Genomic DNA, 17,953 nt, shown 5'->3' on the forward strand with positions numbered 1-17,953 from the left:
AAATTTTATTAAAATTTTCGAAAAATCGCGAAAACCCGTAATTTTTTGTTATTTACAGTTTTAATCTGATAAAAAAATATATTATACATAAGAAAATAAAGTTTTATTGGTTTAAGTTCGAAAAAAACAAATTCTAAAATTCCGAAAAATCTCGACTTCATGACCTAAAATCAAAAATTTTCTATATTAAAGTTAATCCAATCAAAAAAAGGTAGGGACCAAAAATGTTCCTTTTTGATCGAGGAGTCCAAAAATATAAGTAAAATTTTAAAAAGTCGATAAAAAATTTCTCGACCACCTCCCCCTTAAATTCAAGTTTTCTCCGTCTTGTGAAGACGAGTCTAATGGTGAGTCTAACTCTTGATAAATCCAAGGAGTGACCGGTTAGCAAGCTGATTACCGGAAAACTCGTTGTCACCAGTATGCTAGAATAATTTTTGAATGATAAGAATGATCTTTATGAACAGGGCTTATCTAGAATCGAAGATGACCGCCATATTTTATCTCCTATCGAGTAGAGGTGACCATTTGGGCAAGAAATCGTCGGTTGGCCGTCCGAATACCCGGCCGAAATCAAGGGCCAAGAGTTGCGCCGTCCGAATTCCCGGCCGAGCCCAGGTGCCCGAACTGCCCAGTCGGGCAAGTGGACGAAGTGCCCGAAACGCCAGAAAATGCCCCGTCGGGCAGGCAACCAAAGTGCCTCAAACGCCCAGTTGGGCATTAATTTTCGATTTTCAAGTCAACAGAATTGGACTGGTGATGGGATTTTCGATAGATAAGGGCTAGAAAAATAAGTTTCGGGGGGCTTTTGATTCAGTTAGAGGAGCAAAAGAGCAAAAACAGTTGTTAAGAATGTAAAATTTAGGAATTTTCCTCGGCGCCGGCTTGACCAACTGCTCGAAAGCGCCGAATTGCCCGAAAGTGCCCAACTTGCCCAAATGCCCGAAATGCCCGCTTTTGCCGACTGCCCGATGCCCAAATGGTCACCCCTGCTGTAGTGTTTATTACTACCTTGGAATTATCAACAGTTAGACCCACCATTCGGCTTATATTGACGAGCTCAAAAGTACAGTAACAGATTTTTTTGTAATTTTCTGCCCAAAAATAGTTTTTGAAATCATCATCGCTTTTGAGTTGCTGATTGCTGAAGATTCTTGCCAGAAAATGCGTATCAACTCAAGCGAAAAAAATTTCGCTTTTTTTTCGCAATTTTCAATGATATTTCGCTTCGCTTTCGCTTCGCTTTCGCTTCGCACTTGGCCGAAGAATTCGCTTCGCTTTCGCTTCGCAAAAAATTTGAAAAAAACGTTCGCTTTCGCTTCGCTTTCGCACTAGGATTTCGGCTGATATTTAGACCCCAGCTTCATTCGACAAAAATGGCAATAAAATCAAGAAAAAGCATTTTTACGACTCATAAATCCCCAGAATTTCCTGAGAAAAGCAATTTTAATCGACCTTCTTGAATTCAGCAAGATCCGGAAATTCGCCACTCCAGTCATTCGAGCATGGCAACGCGCAAAAGAATACTTTTTTTCACACTTTTGTGAAAAATTCAGCGCCTTCTTAAAAAATTCATGCGCCGCTACGAACTTTTTCGTTTTCTAGACGACTAAATGAAAGTTTCGGTGAAAAAAATTTTGTAAACAAAATGTTTTCTTTTCTCCGTGAGAAGTAGCAGAAGGAAGAGAGTCAAATTGATCGGCGGCTGGCAGAGATGAACTTTGTTTTTTGAGCGTATTTGCGCGACATTTGAGCGACCCCGGCGAAATCCTTCGCTAAGGCCGTTATTTTTTGAAGCAGAAAAACCGAGAAATATCAAAAAACGAGAAAAATGAAAATGAGAAAAATAAGAAGAAAATGAAGCTGAAAGCAATTCAAGATATCATGTTTCGTCCGAATATTTTTGGAAAATAAAACTGTGCCATCTTTTTTTGCAAAATCAAAAATGATAATTCAAAAAAATATAAAATCCACCATCTTCTGTTATGTAAACCTTGCACCGCCCCTTAATTTTAAGGTTCGTTCCTATTTAGATCCATTTTGAGCTTTGACTCCTCGGGCAAATCCTCCTGTTCTTGGACGCTAACCAAAAAGAAAAACCGAAAATCGCTTTAAAAATATCATCGCAGTATAAAATCCCGGAACAGTGGAACAGAAAAAGAAAAACAAAGAGAGAAAAAAAAACAGAAAGAAAAGAAAATATGGAGTACTTGGAGCAGAACTTTTCAGAAGAGTACTGTAATGCCGGAATTGAAAATTCGCTCTGGGAGGTTATTTCTGACCGAGGTAAATTGAAATTTGAAATTTTGATATTTTGAACAAATGGCTTTTAGCCTCCAGCGGCCTTTTTAACGTGAGAATAATAGGTTAAATTTCAGGTTCAATCAACTCATCAGAAAATTCTTCATTCGGAAACCCCCCTTCCGTCGACTCCGGCACCGCCTCCTCCTCCACCCTCGACGATTCCCTCTTCGACATCTTATTTACTTGCCCAGAAACTCCAGCCGAAAACACAGCTGCCACAGAAAATGCCGTCAAAACAGAAAACCCATCTCCTCTTCCTTTCCTGACCCAGACTTCTTGTACCCAAGCTGGCGAAAAGAGGGCACCAAATCAAGAATTCGCCTCAAGAGTGACAAAAAAGCCAAAATTAAAGCGCATCCTCACTTCCACTCCTTCCAGCACCGTCATCAAAATCGAGCCAGCCGAGGTAGCCATCCCCTCCTTTCAACCCTCTTTTTCAATAATCCCCGATTTCAGGAATACGAGGAAGAAACAAGCCAAGGGAATCAAAGCAGCTTTGAAGCCAACTCGCCGTCTCTCAAAGTGTCACAATGCGTCCTAAAACAGGTTCGATCTCAAGTTTTTAGTTGTTGGCGGAAAATCAGCGCCGCATATTTTTGTTTATAAAACAGACCTCGTGACAAAAGCGGCGATAAATAACTTGTTTAGATTAGCAAAAAGGATGTTATATTCAAAAAACCATAATAACAATGACTTTTCAAATCTATATATAATTTTTAAACTCGAATTTATGTGAAGCGATCCTAATAAAACTGATTGTGAATTTAGTAGCGTAAGATTGCCCTACAAATTAAAGATAGATTATAGGATATAATGAGAATTCAATTTAGCCGAATGACAGAAACCTCTCAGCCCAAGAAGTAAAAGACCTAAAACGCAAGCAACGAATGATCCGAAATCGAGAAAGCGCCTCCCTCTCGCGCCAGAGGCGAAAAGCGCATCTGGAAGGAATCGAAAAGCGAAACTCAAGTCTTGAAAATGAAAATCGCCAATTAAAACACACAAATGTCCAGGTAAATTGACCTCGAAAAACCCCTTTTACCGAAAAATTCTAGCTTCAGCAACAAATCCAGTATCTTCAACGAGAGCTCCTGCAGCTCCGCCCTCTTGTGGCTACCTTCAAATGAACCGAAAATCTGACTGTAAATTGCTTAGAATTCTTTCTCTTTAGGTGATGGATTTTTTCGTAGACCTTTCACTCTTATTTATAACTGCCCGTTTACCTCCTTTCGACTGGTAAAAATTCATTCTTTATTTTTCATTTTATGAAACTTATCACTTTCATTTTCAAGATCACAAGAATCATTTTCTCACTTAGATTTAATAAAAATTCAATCAACTCAGGGAATCCCGATCCTGTTTGTTTTTTTTACTGCAGATAGATAAAGCATTAGATATCGGCGTATTTTTGAATAGGAGGTATTGAATTTTGAGTTTCCAGAGCTTCTATAAAATAAACTAAGGATGAAAAAGATAAGTGGACATTTCAAGAAAACCGGACATTTTAAGAAAACCGGAAATAACAGGGAAAACGGACATTTCAATAGATTTTGAAATGTCCACTTTCTCAAAATGTCCACTTTCTTGAAATGTCCACATTTGTAAAATGTCCGGTTTTCTTGAAACTTCCGCTAATCTAATAGAAGGATATCAGAAAAAAATACCGTTTTCTAGCGAAATCTGCTCTTGAAAATTTCTCCGACTGTCTTCCAGACTCTTCGTTACCGTCTTCACGCTCCCTTCTGGCGACTAAAAAATAAGCATTGAGCATATTTTGTTTATTTTACCGGAAAATTGAATGCGCTCTTGAATTCGCCGTCAAGTTGAATTGCACCAGATTTCACTTTTTCCTCCATCGTATTTCTCCACTGCTCTTGGTCCATGATGCTTTGTTTTCTTGCATTTTCTGCTTGACGTTTTGCTTCGGAGATTCTTTTTATTTTGCTGAACGAAGTTATAATGACATTTTTTACAAAATATTTTTTCAGAGAAGAACTATGCTCACATGCTCTCATTGTACGACTTTTTTGATTTTCTCGATTTTCTGTTTGATTGAAGCCTGGAACTGTTCCATGTATTCGGCCCCGGAGTCAGAGTTCGAAATTTCCCGCGCCGCATGCTCCCGCGAGCCCCGCGGGAGCGGGGGGGAGCAAAATTTCTCCCGCGCCCCCGCTCCCCAAGATATTTGGATATTCTTTCCCCCTCCCCCCCGCTCCCTCGAGATTTTCTCGTGATCTTTCCCCCTCCCCCGCTCCCGCCGTAAATTGTTCTTTCCCGCCTTCTTCCCGCCCCTTCCCGCGCCGCGAAAACTCGAAAATGCTCCCGCGGGGCTGCGGGAGCAGCGGGGAAATAGGTTTTTTAATTTAAGGGGCTTGACGGCCCTTCGGGCCGTTTCAGCCCCGTTCCTTGGTTTTCAAATTTAAGGGGCTTGACAAAGGCCGGGGAAGTCTTAGTTGATCAATCTTAGTTTCGTCCCCAACCCCACCCACCACCATTCAATGTGAAAGTAATATTGTTCATGTTCTTAGCTTTGTTATGATTTTTATTAATTTTTTTCAATTTTATTTCTCAATTGTCGAATTATCTTAGGGGCCTGACTCAGGCTTCTTCCTTAGTGAAGACCTTTTTAAACCAGCCCTCACGTTGATTTTTCTTTCCCGCGGGCTCCCGCGGGAGCAAAAGAGAGGGGGAATCCTTCCCGCGCCCCCGCTCCCGCGCAAATTTTCAGGCCTTTTTCCCCGCCCCCGCTCCCGCGCAAAATTTTTGGACTTGCTCCCGCTCCCCCGCTCCCGCAAAAATTTTCGACCTTGCTCCCGCTCCCCCGCCCCCGCGAAAAATTTCAGTCATAGTTCCCGCTCCCCCGCACCCGCAAAAGTTCGCGGGAATTTCGAACTCTGCCCGGAGTAGCTGGGGGAACCCTAGTTAGACGAATCTCCTTTTCTTTTTCCTTGATTTCGATCTCGAGCCGTTTTTTCTCCCTCTTTTTCGCCGCCTTTTCCTTTTCCTGGCGCTCTTTTTCTTTTCTCCTAAACGACCGCTTTTTTCGAAGAAAATTTTTCGAACCCACCTTTTTGCGTTTTCTTTGGTGATCGCTTTAACAGTTTCTTTGAACATTCGCTTGTGAGAGAATTTTCTTGGAATTCGTAGTTTTGAAATGACCAAGGCGCCAAGGATGAAAATCAAGGTGACGATGAAGTTTGACATTTGAATCATCATCGAGGTCGACCATTGGTAGTGCTTGACGGATGACTCGAAGAAGGAAACAGGCTTTTTTGATTGAAAATACGATGGAAATTTAAGATTAAGTGAATCATTCCGGAATCTAATATGGATTCATGAATTTTATCAATGATTAAAACAATAAAAATCACCATTAGCAAAAATAAATTTTCGTTTTATGGTCTTTTCTATCGAAAAAATCTTCCTTGATTTCAACATTTCCTGAGTTCGATAAGTAAAAGTCTTCGAATAAACGACATTCTCAAAGGCCGAAACGACCGTCAACGTCCCCATAATTTCCAGAACAAGAGAGAATATCGAAACATACGCCACTAGAATCCATCGAATTCGATAACCAGCGAATTGAATCCAAGGCAAAATCAACCCCAGCGTACTTGTTCCGATCGCCATGCCAAAAAGGACCCAGGAAGCGGTAATTGTATTCATCGGCGTCATGAGCCGAATGCAAGGAGCAGCGACAGAGTCGAAAGCTGGGCAGTCTTCGCAGACTCGGGGCAGGTCGTTGGGAAGCGTTTCAACGTCGCTGAGGAAGAGTTTCAGGTGAAAATTCTCTTCGCCGGGGCAAGAACGGATCTTTCTCTTGTATGTTCCATTCGAAGGACTTTCTTTTTGCATCTCCCAGAGGCCGATTTGGACGTTACAGTAGTTCCCGCAGCTGCCTTCATTCAGATCCGGTACTTTGTCATACCTAGTCGTCCCCTCTATCCACTGATTAAGACTGTAAGAAAGACACAACAGTACCAACTGAGCTATGCCAAAGAGATAGATGATTTTGCCAAAAGGATCTCTCGCCACTTTTTCATTGAATTTCTGAATTATTCCCATTTTTCATTTCTTTCTCTAGAATTTTTCCAGGACTTGATCAAGAAAAAAGAGAGGAGAAGATTTTACGAGCGAGGGGTAAATATCAAGAATAGTTTTATTTGTTAAGAACGCAGAAATCGAGAATTTTTCAAATATCAGCGAATTTCGGAGTCGGAGAAGAAGGAATCAGAAAAGCACCATCGGAAGATTTCGGCGTCGCTAGAAATTTATGAGAAAGAGTTCCTGAGTGATCGACTTACGGGGAACTTCTTCGGCTTCGAGAGTTTTTCGATAATTGGCGATTGCGTCGTTGAGATTTGCGCTCTTTTTTGGCTCATCCGGCGACTAAAAGGTTAAATTTAAGGACCCAGGGCTCGATTTTCTTACAGGAAAGACGAATGTGTCCTTTGGCTCATCAAGTGGAATGTCGTTTCGATTAATCCCTTGCGCGGAGAGTTGATTGTCGTAGATTCGCTTCATCATCAAGCTCTTTTTTCGAGCATTTGCTTGGAGTTTGTCATTTTCGTTGAGGTTCAAATCGCGTCTAGAATTTTAAGCAAAAGAGCTCTTTTCAACTCCCCTACTTGCAGAGCGATTTCCTCGCGATCGACCTCCTCGGAAGACCGTTTCCAGGCGACTTGGGCCTCATCATCGTATTTCGTCTTATTTGCGACTTGATCATGACGCTTTTTCTCGTATTCGTGATTCTCGCCAGCTGATCTAGTTGTTGTCTTTTCAGTTCTTCCTGCCTCGCCCGCTCCTTTAGCCTCCTTTTCATCGCTTCTTCGTTTTCCCGGCGTTTTCGTTTGATCGCTTTTTTGAGTGCTTCAAGTTTTTCTCGATAGGCGCGTTTTGCGGAATACGGTCGCGGGATTTCGAAGGAGGTTATGTAGAAACAAGCTTTAAAAATTTAATTTCAAAATGATTATTTTTAATAAATGAATTAAAATTGAAAATAATAATGATTATATTATTAATTATATAATTAATAATTGAAAATAATCATCTTTTTTTTCTCGACTACCTGTGTCAAAACCTGAGTCAGGGCCTGAAAGAGCACGAATAAAGATTCTTTTAGGCCCTGACTCAGGTTTTGGACACAGGTTTTCGAGCCCAACACCTCCCCTACCCTAACCCTAGGCCTAACTCTTACCAACTGCATGGCAAGCACTGATAATCATCGTGCAAAAAAGAAGAATTTGACAAAAATCCCAGCCGTAGTACTCTGTAAATCGCTCAATATCAGAAACTAGAAAATTTTCTATCTTTTGACAGCGAATCTCTTCTACCTGGGAACATTTTGTAAGTAAATTTGTCCGAGTCGACAATATTTTCAAACGCCGATCTGACAGATAAAAGCGCCATCATCTGCAGAATCCAGCAAAAGGTGTCCAAATATCCGACAATTATCCATCTCACAGTGTAGTTGCCAAAATTGGCAAAGGGTATTCCAACAACGCCAACAGACAAGCCAATCGCGATGCCGATCCAGCACCAGGTCAATTCAAGCGAATTCATCGGAACAATGAGGCGGACGCACAGCTCATTTCCGACTCCAGTACAGTTCGAATGCTCACACAGAAGTGGCTCGCTTCGAACAGCTCTAGAATCGGCCCCATTTCGCATTCCATTGAGCCCAAGTCTAAGGTAAAAATCGCCACCAGCTTCGCAATTTTTCAGCTTGGCGTTCCATGACTTGAGGAGGATAAATATTCGCCAGAAAATGAAAACAAAAAAGAAGCAAAGCGATAATTTGAATTTTTAATCCTGCAAAGCGCAATAACTACCTGTCCCTGAGAACTGCCCTTATCGTACTTCCAGAATTGAAAAAGCCCAATCTAAAACTAACATTTGGAGCCTAAGAATTTCCTCTTACATTGACGTTACAGTGATTGCCGCCATTTGCGTCGATACAGTCGCCTTTGATCATCGGCGCGCTGGACAAATCATTGCTGGTAGTTCCCCTCACCCACTCGCCAAGACCATAAGCGACGCAAATTATGATCAAATTCGCGACTCCGACAAAATAAATAACAGCATCGACTCCGCTTTTCACAACATCTCGCTTGAATTTATTCACGATTCTCATCAACTTTTTTCTCTTTTCATTACTTTTTCTGCAAATCTAAGTCGCGAATAATATTTGTGAATTTGGACTAATTAGTCTGTAAATATCAAGCGCTGCAATTTTGGGAGACTATTACTCAGTGAATGAAACAGGAAAGTTTTCATAGGAATAGCTTTCAAAAAATATTTATTTGATGAAACGGAGCAAAAAGCAGAAGTCAAGCAGCTAATCTTGTTGAGAATTGTCATGAATCCAGTCTCGATAGTAGAAAACATCTGTATATACACCTGTTCGCAGCTTTATAAATAAATTTATTTATTCGCTTTTGAATAGCAAAAAATCAGTGAACTAATGATTGTGGGTTCGAATCCCAGCTGATACATATTTTTTTCGATTGTAACGTGAAAAATTCGCCTCGAAATATCGTGATATTTGTCAAGAGCGCTTGAGAATCATATTTTTTTTTGCGAAGATGGCCGTTTTTCCTCCGTAGGAAAACGCAGAGTTACAGTTCTTATTTGCGTATGGTCAATAAGCACCATGCAAGACCAATGTCAAAGTCGTAAAATAAATGAGTATCTGTTTGAGATAAAGCTGAATCCTGGGTGCGTTCCACAGCCATTTCCCCACGAAACCAGCCCGACGACTTCTTCCGTCGCTTCCTCGCTGCTGCTACTATCGTAAGAGAACCAATCGAAGAGCGGGCCGCCAGAATCACCGGTACAAGCGTCTTCGTGAAACGTATTGCTCATCGCGCAGACCATGCCAGGTCGAATATCGCCGCCGTAGTAGCTTCGACAGTTTGCGTTGTCGAGAATGTAATTATCCGCGCATTGCAGATCGAGGGGGTAGTTTTCCTCTGGATACGTTGTGCTTCCCCAGCCGCAAACTGTCGAAGGCTAAAAATAGAACTTTCATTCATAAGAATTTAAGTATATCTTAGTGTCTTTTACGCTTGAATAATTGCGCTAACGCTCGAGTGCTCTTTACAGAAATGACGCCTTCTCTAGTTCAGGACTTGTTTTGATAAGAAAAGTTAAGGAGGAAGTTGGAGGAAGAGAAAATTACTCAACGAAAGATGTTTCTTTTTTACGCGATTCTTTTTACATCGATTTTTGCCGCGATAGAAGGTAAGAAAAGTAAGAAAACGAAGGCTGAAATCGTTTCTCTGCTGTTTTCTTGGTGCAAAAAAGCAATAAGGGGATAAGTGGTCTCTTATTGGCTGATGCATTCAATACGCCAATCTGATTGGCTCAACGGAAACCTCCAATTTTATAAAGACCTTAATTGAATTTTTAAGCTTTTTTATCAATTGGAATCAAGGAAGAGGACGAAGAAAAACAGAAAGACGAAAATATCGTCTAAATTTCTCACTGTTCAAAATAAGTACAAGCCAAACCCCATATCTTCAAAAAAATAAACCTGATAACTTACTGCTTTATCGACTGGCGCATGGTTCGGAATAATCGCTGGAAAGGTGAATTTGGAAAAAGAAATAGTCTTTGAAACGTTCAAAACAGCGATGTCGTTGGTGAAATAGACAGAGCTGTAGTTTGGATGCTTGATCTGCTTCTTCGACGAAATTTCGTATTTTTCTTCGCCCTCAGATCCGCTTCCTGTAATTGCTTCCAAGTTTGTGTTTTGGAGACAGTGAGCGGCGGTAAGAAATGAGTGCGATGAAATCAGAACAGCGCCGCACTTCAGGGTGTTTTTGTTTTTCAATAATTTTGTTGCTGATGGATGAGCCTCGATTTTTTCCGACTTTCCTCCGATAACAAGCGTCTTTGACCATGCTGCGGCAAAAAATGCAGGTGCTATCTTAATTTTCATTCTTGTGAAACTTTTCTCTATGATATTTAGAAAAAATGGAATTTCGTTTCGCCCTAGATCGAGAACGAGCAGATGGTAGCTCATAGTCACAAGTTAAAAAAGAACGGAACTGCGCATGCAATCAGCTGTTTTGCTTCCCAAAGCAGACTGTCAATGAGTTTTCTTGAATATCACTTTATTCTGTGAAGTCAGCTTTGTACAGTAAATTTTTATTTTTTAACCTACATCAACTGTTTTCTTCGTCAACAATACATTTTCCATCTTCTCTACTTTGGATTCCTTCGCAGAATAAACATTCTTGTGCAGTTCTCTTGATCCAATCTTTGAAGAAAAAGACATCTGTGTACACCCCCGGGGCTGTTCCACAGCCATTGCCCCAAGAAACGATGCCGACGACCTCTTCGTGGACGCAGCCGTGGCTGTCGATTACGTAGGAAAACCAGTCAAAGAGCGGACCACCGGAATCTCCTATGCAGGCGTCTTGTTCGTAGGTGATGCTGGTTGCGCAGACCATGCCTGGCTTGATCTGGGTTCCGTAGTACTGGATGCAGTTGGTTGCGTCGAGGATTTGGTTGTCGGCGCATTGCATCTCTGTTGGGTAGTTTAGCGAAGGGTATGATGTTGAGCCCCAACCACAGACTGTTGATGGCTAAATTATTGCCAATAATTTATTGGTCAGAAGGTTGGTAGATAGAGATAAGGTTGGGTTAGCCAGTTTGTTAAGCCGTTGGCGAACGCCTTGCAGTTTCGCTGCAACAACACGCCCAGAGGCTATAAATGCCGCATACTCATTGGCGCAGAGGGCAACTTAACGCCTACGCTCGGCAGCGGGTTAAGGTAAGGCCTAGGGGCAGCTAAAAGGATAACTCCTTTTTCAAGTCTCAAACTTACTCTGTTGTTGACTGGCATCCTGGAAGGAAGTGCTGCTGGAAAGACATTGACTGAAAATTTGATCTTCTTTTCGATGTTCAAAACTGCAATATCATTCGATAGGTAGATTGAGCTGTAGCTCGGATGCTTCTTTTGATGTGATGGGGGGCAATCAACAGCTTTATTGTCGTCACTTCCATGGCCAACAGATACGAAGAAATTCGAGGTAGAGAGACAATGAGCAGCGGAGAGAACTGAGTGCCTAAAAATCATTCGTAATAAGCAGGGCTGGTAAATTAGCGCACTATTTTCTCTCGAAGAAAAAAAAATTAGTGCACTAATTATTTTTTAGAGACATTTTCGCGTCTTTCGCGCCTTTAGTGCACTAAAATGACACTAATTTTTCCTCTTGGGGAAATTAGTGACTTTTCGAGAGCTGATCAGCACTAAAGACGCGAAAAAAGAGGCTCTTTTTCATCATCCAATGAGCGCGCTCTTCTTGGAGGACAACTTCATGGAAGATGAATTTGCCAGGGGAAGACTTTCAATAAACGGAAACCTAAATTTTCTAAAGAATTTTTCTAAGATAAAGATAAGATTTAGATAAGATAAGATTTTTCTAAATAAAAATGACACTTTTAGTAAAAAATAAGTTGAAAAGAATAAAAGTCAACTTTTGTTGGAAATTCTTTTTGTCGAGTACCGTGGTTTTCCATGTTAAGAGCGCCCGACTTAAGAGCGTTTTAAAAATCGTCGAGTTCGCGGGAATTTCGAACTCTGCTAGGGAGGTCTTCTCCCTAATTTTTTTATCGCAGGGCCATCCGCAGCTGGATCTTCCTGCTTTTTAATTTTTTGGCTTTCTTCTTGTCGTCGTCCGACAACTTCTCATCGCTGTCCTCAACAGTCGCTGAAGCTAGAGCAGCCTTGACCGATACGTTCTACTTTCGTGGTCTTTAGCTCTTCTCATTTTTTTGTATATGTTTTAAGTATCTTTATATAATTCTTTATTCACAGAATCATATTTATTTGATAATTTAGAAGGGAGGTCTCCTCCCGAATTTACGCTTACTTGATAACTGCTAATGGAGAACTCCTCCCAAAGTTTCTTTTGTTTTCTAGGATAAAGGCTATCATATAGGCTATATGATATAGCATTGTAAGTTTTTAGAGTAAAATGTATTGGGAGGAAATCTGCTTTCTGAATTACAAGGTAAGCATGAACTTGGGAGAAGATCTCCCTTCTGAATTATTAAATAAATATGATTTTGTAAATTAAGAATTATATTAACAATTCGCACAAGGCTGCTCCAGCTGCAGACTTCTGAGGACACCGAAGATAAGTCGAACGACGACAAGAGGAAGATTGACAAGAAAGGGAAAAAGCAGGAAGAATAAGCTGCGGATGGCCCTTCAATAAAAAAATTAGGGAGAAGACCTCCCTTAGAAAGCTAATCTTAGGCTAAGAGTCTAAGCTTATCATTCGATTCCCGCACAGAAAAAGTTGCAAACAAAAGTTGAATTGTATTATTTGATATAATATAGGCTATATTTGTTACTTTATATTTATAAAGAAAATTAACAAATGGATTGACAAAGTCTTTTTTGACTTTATATTAAAATTCTCGCCCTCGATTACCCAACCCACTTTATTGAAACCAAATTTTTTGAAATTCTAATAGTAATGAAGTTTGAAATTCTCAAACTTACGTAATCTTCAGAATTAAAGAGCCCGCGCTCCTTGGCGGGCCAATCAGCAGCCCTTATTTTCGACACTTTTCGAGACACACGCGAAAGAGACGCGAAAGTCACTAAAGTCTCGACAAAATAAATTCGCGCACTAATTTTAGTGCACTAAAAATTTTCGACAGATTTTAGGACGCGAATTTACCAGCCCTGGTAATAAGTATTGAAATCAAGCTTAGTAATACTTACGAGGAAATCAAAATGCCACCACAGTGAACTTGATTCTTCTTTAGGACTCTTTCTCTGAACTTCGGATTCAAATTGAGGACAGATGGTTTGCTTTTCGTGAGCATGACGGTCGATGGATGAGCTGAGATTTTTTCTGGATAGCCGCCGATAATCCAATTTCTAGCGCTGACGCAAGTCGACATGAAAAGGGCGATTGAAAACTAAATACACTTATTACTACCTTGAAAAAGTACGATTATCTTATCTTGTGATTTAATGTCTAACCTTCATTTTTAATCGATTGTACTCGGAAGGCACCGATGCTTTGGTATTTAAAGATGGCTCCTCTCTTGCGAAAAAACCAGGTGACCAAGTTTGGAAAGTCGGAAAAGAACGCATCAGAGCAGTTGTCTAACTTCGCATCGACGAAACTCATTCAGCGAATTTCCGGATAAACAAGACTCTGACATCAGTGTTAGGCAAATTGCTTCCGTTTTTTTTCCTTCGAAAGTCTTCTTCAAGTTCAAATTCTTCGTCAAAAACCGCAGGAGGAGGGTGTCAAGCGGGCTTGGGAGCGAAAAATGAACCGATAAGAAATACCTTCTACGTAGAAAATCAAAATTGAGTCGATGACGCTGTTTCTCAAAGCTGATAAAACCTAAATAACTTCCTCTCACTGATCATTCGAGGCAGAAAGGGGAGAAAGAGAAAGGAGTAAAAATGAGCCAAGCGGTTTTAGCCGGAAGTAGGGTTACTTCCCTGACCAACTATTATTCTAGAGCTCTTCCCTACACAACCACGCTCGGAAAGTTCTGGTACCTGACTGTGAGTACTAAAATATAAGGCTTTGTAAACTAGCAGGAGTAGCAGGAGTAATTTTCGCAAGAATTTTTTCTAGAGATTTTTTTGTAGCTAGTCATGCGCGGAATCATGATTTTCACCGTGGGAACGGACATTTACTCCAACGACGCAAGTTCCTTCACGTGCTCCACGAAACAGCCCCTCTGCAACTCAGGCACCCAGTTTTCTTATTTTTGAACACAATGACGATTTGAGAGCGGTATTCTCTTTCTCTGTCGATTCGCACATGGAAAAAATTGTGGGAAAACTAGGAAAAAGTGTGCTTCAATCAGTTTATGCCGATGAATTTGACTCGATTCTGGACTTGGCATATGGTCGCTCTTGGGTAAGAAAACCTTTTCAATCCATTTTTTCCACGATTTTCTCAGAATAACCGCGGTAGCATTCGTCACAATCGTCAACGAGCCGAGCAAAGATCTCAAGCTCATGCGATCCCTCGAAGCTGAGATCGGCAACCCAGATGAAGAGGAAAAATCGGACCTCCCCCCTTCTTACCAGCAAATAAAGCTGAACAAGCTCAAGGCCAAGTACAGCGATATCAACGCGATTGCGGAGAGCTACAAGGGTCGAAAAATGATCGTGACAACAAGAAAGACGAAGATTCATCGCGCTGTTTTTCAAATGACGCTTCTTGGTGATTTTTCTTTTATAAACTCCTTCCTTTCTTCATTTTTAGGGCTGGAACTGGTCTTTTTCATATTCTTCTTGTCTCTTTTGAAGCATCAGTACCACTACAAAACCGGCTGGTGGACTCTTTTGACGACTGGAAAGCTCTTTCAGGAAAATATTGACAATCACTTTTTCCAGAATAAAAAATAGAAGTTGTCAATATTTTCCCTAGACTCCCGCATCCTTCAGCTGCGTAATCGATGAAAACAGTCTCACCTCGATCCCGAAAGAAATTGCCCAAGCTAAAAACTTCAACTCCACGGATCCTCGATATTTCTTTTGGAAAGCGAAACACGCCTGCTCTCAAGCTGAGTCTGTTTGCAATGTCGCTCGTTTCACCGAAAAGGTATTCTGGAAATAAACCCTTTCTCACGTCCATTCAGACCTACATTACCTACTTTATGCTCGGCTCAAACGCCCTGGCCATCATCATCTTGGTCTTCAATGGAATCTTCATTCTTGGACAGACCTCCGTAATCGGCATCAAACGCGGATCCTCCTGGGTCAATCAGTAAGTCAAAGAACGAAAAAGTCTTGCTCAATTTTCGTTTCTAGAAAAGCGCGATATTTTAAAAACCGGCGGACGCAGAGCCTGGTCAATCCTTCAGCCCAATCCTCTGGCCGTAGATCGACTTGCTCTACTCCCAATCTCCCTCCGACCCCCTCGATGCTGGGAATGAGCATGCGAGGTCGAGGAACACCAATTTCGACCTAGAAGGAATTTTTTGAAAGTAATCTTCCTAGTGCTCAACTTCTTGGTAGAAAATCGTAATAAAATTTTTGGCAAAAAATTTTAATATCAGTAAATATTTTATTGTTTTGAAAAATTTTTGTCATTTTGGCAGTGAAAAATTGAACTTGAAAGAACAGTTTCGTTAGAATTCAGAATTTGTTCTGCTGGGATCAGCAATGACCAGGGAATCGCAAGTCTTTGCACTCGTTTCGTTCTCGTCGGTCATTTTGAAATTGAGTCCTCGCGGTCGATTTGGATCGGCAGGGAGGCGCTGCTTCCGCGGAATTCTGATGCTCATTGAGAGCCATCTGGAGACGCCTCCAAAACGCCCGCCGAAGCTTTCTTGTTGACCTGGGTAAGAAGGGACGGGTTAGAACGGAACAAGTAAGGGGACTTACCTAGGGAAAGGTAGAACTTGTGCGTCTTTGTTTTTAAAAATGAGTTCTTTTTTCGCGAGACGAGATTTTTCCCGCTCCAAATTGAGGATTTCAGGCAAGTTGGTTCGCGCAATTCTGCTCGCATCGTCTTGTACTTGTTGAATCGATCACAGCTTGGATCCAAACCTGATTCGAAATTCGTTGTGACCTTGGAAAAATTGCTGTGAATTTGAGACGGCTGAGATTGGGTACCTTGGCGTTGGGTGTGGTGAGCTCAAAGTTGAGATTTCCAGCGCGGTAGCCAGGTCGAAGATAGTGCTCGATTCTCCCGTTTTCGAGGGGGTATTCGTAGCGGACGCGGAGAGCGATGTTGTGCATGCCACAGAGCGCAGTCATCAGCTACCGAATACAGGTTAAAATCATGAAAAATGGAGACCTTAGACTATTTACCCTGACAGTTCTGAACTTGTCCTCCTGAACTCCTTCCTTGTCAAGTCTCGTAACCACGATTCCATTCGACGCAATATTCCTAAAAACATCATCGCATTTCGTGCACTCTGTCTTCTTCGCGGAAGTGACGTTGCTAGCCGCCACCCCGTCAGTTGTCTTTTTCACCATTGATACGTCCGTGATAACAGCGTTCAGCGGAAGCCACAAAATCGAGACAACGTCGTTGTTATCGCCGGTCCTACCGCAAAAGGGCTCAACATTAATGATACTTCCATCATAATTTCAAATTCCAGAATTCATTTTTTTTACAAATTTTAAAAGTGTTTGAGCCCGTTCCCAGTTCTCGCGGCAAGAGTGGTTTCGATCTCGACCGCAACGTTTAAACTTCTATTGACTTCGATTTTGACATTGTAGTCGGTCGCCGGCACTTCCGGAAAGTAGTGATTCGTCTCGCAAACAAACGGCAGTTTCATCCCGCATTTTCCCCCGCGCCATGTTCGCTACAAATAACATATTCATCAATAACAATGAAAAAAGTGCTCACCTTGCGGCGGTCGTCTGCGTAGACACAAGTGTTCGATCTTATTTCCGGATAGCCAGTGCGGAAGTAATCGTAAGTCGGGCGAATCTGCGTGTGCTGCCATAACCACTCCATTTCCCGCGAGTTCAGGCCAGTCCAAACTCGTGTTCCTGTTGATGGATGATTTTTTGTTGAAAATTTATTTTATTATAAAAACCATAATTTCGGGCCCTCCTCTAAAAAACGGTGATTTCATTTTTGAGAAAATGTTTGAAAGAAAATAATAAAGTTTTTTACTTAAGTCATCATTTACTCCGATGAGTACTCCTAAAAGAATTGCGTAAGAAGCTCTGCAAACAACGCTTTGAATCTGTATTTATTCGCTTCTATGTAACTTTCAGGGGAATCTATAAAAACATGTCTTAAACTTGCACGACCTCCGATTCGAATTCGAACTCGCAGAGAACTTGCTCGAACTTTGAGTAACTTTCCAAAATTCCAAGACTAAAAATTCCATCCATTCCTGGAGGAGAATGTCGATTGAGCCACTTTGCGAATCCTTTCTGTTTGTCCGAACAGTCGATAGTTACCAAGTGCATGTCTCTTTCTTTACAGTAGTTTCGCGCGTCGACCCACTTTTTCGCAGCTGCCACGAACTCGAAATCTTCAAAAACAATTAATCGTTTCTCAGAAATCTTTTGTCGAGCACTATTTTTGAGGTTAAAAGCGGAAGTTTTATGAACCGGATTCTCAAAAAGTCCATCATCATCATCATCATCATAAAACAATTCTTAGAATAAGCAGCCCCTTATTTTCTTTCTTGTCCTCCTTAACCTTCCGCCAAAAGTTCTGGCCCCCTTTGTTTTAATGGGTTAATATTTGATCACTGTATTTGACCTCTACTGACAGTAGCCCGCGGTTAAAATAAGCGATCATCATTTTTTTCTCTCTTTTGACTACGCTGGAATGTCAAATATTTTCGTTGGAAACAACACGAAAGCTATCCAACCCTTGGATTATGGACTCGATCCTATCTGTTTGAACAAGATAAACATCGATGCTCGGGTGCATTAAAATGTCACAATTATTGGCGCCTCTCATTTTTACATGGAAAAATGAGTTGATGATGATGATCACGTGATTTCTGGACGCAATGACCTGGAGGAAGATTCATTTCTTGGCAAATATCAGGAAAATCAGCGGTAACTTTGTGGAATGTCAAATATTATGAACTTGACTGATCTTTCCTTTTTCAAATATTGTCAAGTCTACCCTCTTTTTCTTGAAAAATCATTAAAATTAACAGAATAAATCAT

The 17,953-nt window shown here is 41.1% G+C and overlaps 6 protein-coding genes and 2 long non-coding RNA genes across 8 annotated transcripts; 3 read left to right on the top strand and 5 right to left on the bottom strand.

The window, feature by feature from the left end:
• Positions 1-1,546: 1,546 nt before the first annotated feature.
• LOC145697391 (uncharacterized) lies at positions 1,547-3,653 on the top strand. Its single transcript, XM_081774584.1, has 5 exons — positions 1,547-2,286; positions 2,379-2,710; positions 2,761-2,850; positions 3,135-3,317; positions 3,360-3,653. Exons 1-5 carry the CDS (start codon positions 2,202-2,204, stop codon positions 3,429-3,431), a joined length of 762 nt encoding a protein of 253 aa, XP_081630710.1. The 5' UTR covers positions 1,547-2,201; the 3' UTR covers positions 3,432-3,653.
• A 13-nt stretch (positions 3,654-3,666) lies between these two features.
• On the bottom strand, positions 3,667-4,389 carry LOC145697392 (uncharacterized). The gene is made up of 4 exons (XR_014133873.1): positions 4,310-4,389; positions 4,092-4,248; positions 3,969-4,053; positions 3,667-3,750 (listed from the first exon to the last, which is right to left on the bottom strand). It is a non-coding gene; the product is annotated as an uncharacterized LOC145697392 (long non-coding RNA).
• A 2,056-nt stretch (positions 4,390-6,445) lies between these two features.
• LOC145699015 (uncharacterized) lies at positions 6,446-8,485 on the bottom strand. The gene is made up of 8 exons (XM_081776263.1): positions 8,225-8,485; positions 8,136-8,186; positions 7,638-8,043; positions 7,502-7,597; positions 6,933-7,248; positions 6,736-6,892; positions 6,609-6,693; positions 6,446-6,567 (listed from the first exon to the last, which is right to left on the bottom strand). Exons 1-8 carry the CDS (start codon positions 8,435-8,437, stop codon positions 6,497-6,499), a joined length of 1,395 nt encoding a protein of 464 aa, XP_081632389.1. The 5' UTR covers positions 8,438-8,485; the 3' UTR covers positions 6,446-6,496.
• Positions 8,486-8,970: 485 nt separating this feature from the next.
• Positions 8,971-10,246, bottom strand: LOC145697887 (kallikrein-7-like). The gene is made up of 2 exons (XM_081775094.1): positions 9,851-10,246; positions 8,971-9,315 (listed from the first exon to the last, which is right to left on the bottom strand). The coding sequence occupies exons 1-2, from the start codon at positions 10,244-10,246 to the stop codon at positions 8,971-8,973; spliced, it is 741 nt and encodes a 246-aa protein (XP_081631220.1).
• A 226-nt stretch (positions 10,247-10,472) lies between these two features.
• LOC145697888 (trypsin II-P29-like) lies at positions 10,473-11,592 on the bottom strand. The gene is made up of 2 exons (XM_081775095.1): positions 11,138-11,592; positions 10,473-10,895 (listed from the first exon to the last, which is right to left on the bottom strand). The coding sequence occupies exons 1-2, from the start codon at positions 11,387-11,389 to the stop codon at positions 10,473-10,475; spliced, it is 675 nt and encodes a 224-aa protein (XP_081631221.1). The 5' UTR covers positions 11,390-11,592.
• Positions 11,593-13,615: 2,023 nt separating this feature from the next.
• LOC145697889 (gap junction Cx32.7 protein-like) lies at positions 13,616-14,707 on the top strand. The gene is made up of 5 exons (XM_081775096.1): positions 13,616-13,852; positions 13,940-14,042; positions 14,147-14,213; positions 14,257-14,522; positions 14,565-14,707. The coding sequence occupies exons 1-5, from the start codon at positions 13,748-13,750 to the stop codon at positions 14,705-14,707; spliced, it is 684 nt and encodes a 227-aa protein (XP_081631222.1). The 5' UTR covers positions 13,616-13,747.
• Positions 14,708-14,733: 26 nt separating this feature from the next.
• On the top strand, positions 14,734-15,320 carry LOC145699767 (uncharacterized). The gene is made up of 3 exons (XR_014134077.1): positions 14,734-14,903; positions 14,941-15,068; positions 15,113-15,320. It is a non-coding gene; the product is annotated as an uncharacterized LOC145699767 (long non-coding RNA).
• Positions 15,321-15,348: 28 nt separating this feature from the next.
• On the bottom strand, positions 15,349-16,815 carry LOC145698731 (uncharacterized). Its single transcript, XM_081775945.1, has 5 exons — positions 16,662-16,815; positions 16,118-16,617; positions 15,920-16,066; positions 15,689-15,875; positions 15,349-15,641 (listed from the first exon to the last, which is right to left on the bottom strand). Exons 2-5 carry the CDS (start codon positions 16,283-16,285, stop codon positions 15,433-15,435), a joined length of 711 nt encoding a protein of 236 aa, XP_081632071.1. The 5' UTR covers positions 16,286-16,617; positions 16,662-16,815; the 3' UTR covers positions 15,349-15,432.
• Between the last annotated feature and the right edge of the window lie 1,138 nt (positions 16,816-17,953).

Source organism: Oikopleura dioica, chromosome 2 (assembly GCF_907165135.1).
Source record: "Oikopleura dioica chromosome 2, OKI2018_I68_1.0, whole genome shotgun sequence".
NCBI lineage: Eukaryota > Metazoa > Chordata > Appendicularia > Copelata > Oikopleuridae > Oikopleura > Oikopleura dioica.

Excerpts from the sequence above, each read along its gene's own strand:
- LOC145697889 (XM_081775096.1), top strand. The coding sequence starts at position 13,748 with ATGAGCCAAGCGGTTTTAGCCGGAAGTAGGGTTACTTCCCTGACCAAC. Across the intron at positions 14,043-14,146 it reads ACAGCCCCTCTGCAACTCAG|TGTGCTTCAATCAGTTTATG; the intron begins GCACCCAGTTTT and ends ACTAGGAAAAAG. Across the intron at positions 14,214-14,256 it reads TGGCATATGGTCGCTCTTGG|AATAACCGCGGTAGCATTCG; the intron begins GTAAGAAAACCT and ends CGATTTTCTCAG.
- LOC145697391 (XM_081774584.1), top strand. The coding sequence starts at position 2,202 with ATGGAGTACTTGGAGCAGAACTTTTCAGAAGAGTACTGTAATGCCGGA. Across the intron at positions 2,287-2,378 it reads GGAGGTTATTTCTGACCGAG|GTTCAATCAACTCATCAGAA; the intron begins GTAAATTGAAAT and ends GTTAAATTTCAG. Across the intron at positions 3,318-3,359 it reads TAAAACACACAAATGTCCAG|CTTCAGCAACAAATCCAGTA; the intron begins GTAAATTGACCT and ends GAAAAATTCTAG.
- LOC145697888 (XM_081775095.1), bottom strand. The coding sequence starts at position 11,389 with ATGATTTTTAGGCACTCAGTTCTCTCCGCTGCTCATTGTCTCTCTACC. Across the intron at positions 10,896-11,137 it reads GGATGCCAGTCAACAACAGA|CCATCAACAGTCTGTGGTTG; the intron begins GTAAGTTTGAGA and ends GCAATAATTTAG.
- LOC145697887 (XM_081775094.1), bottom strand. The coding sequence starts at position 10,246 with ATGAAAATTAAGATAGCACCTGCATTTTTTGCCGCAGCATGGTCAAAG. Across the intron at positions 9,316-9,850 it reads ATGCGCCAGTCGATAAAGCA|CCTTCGACAGTTTGCGGCTG; the intron begins GTAAGTTATCAG and ends TTCTATTTTTAG.
- LOC145699015 (XM_081776263.1), bottom strand. The coding sequence starts at position 8,437 with ATGAGAATCGTGAATAAATTCAAGCGAGATGTTGTGAAAAGCGGAGTC. Across the intron at positions 8,187-8,224 it reads GCAATCACTGTAACGTCAAT|ATTGGGCTTTTTCAATTCTG; the intron begins GTAAGAGGAAAT and ends TGTTAGTTTTAG. Across the intron at positions 7,249-7,501 it reads CAGTGCTTGCCATGCAGTTG|CTTGTTTCTACATAACCTCC; the intron begins GTAAGAGTTAGG and ends AAATTTTTAAAG.
- LOC145698731 (XM_081775945.1), bottom strand. The coding sequence starts at position 16,285 with ATGGTGAAAAAGACAACTGACGGGGTGGCGGCTAGCAACGTCACTTCC. Across the intron at positions 15,876-15,919 it reads TCACCACACCCAACGCCAAG|GTCACAACGAATTTCGAATC; the intron begins GTACCCAATCTC and ends AATTTTTCCAAG. Across the intron at positions 15,642-15,688 it reads CAAGTTCTACCTTTCCCTAG|GTCAACAAGAAAGCTTCGGC; the intron begins GTAAGTCCCCTT and ends CTTCTTACCCAG.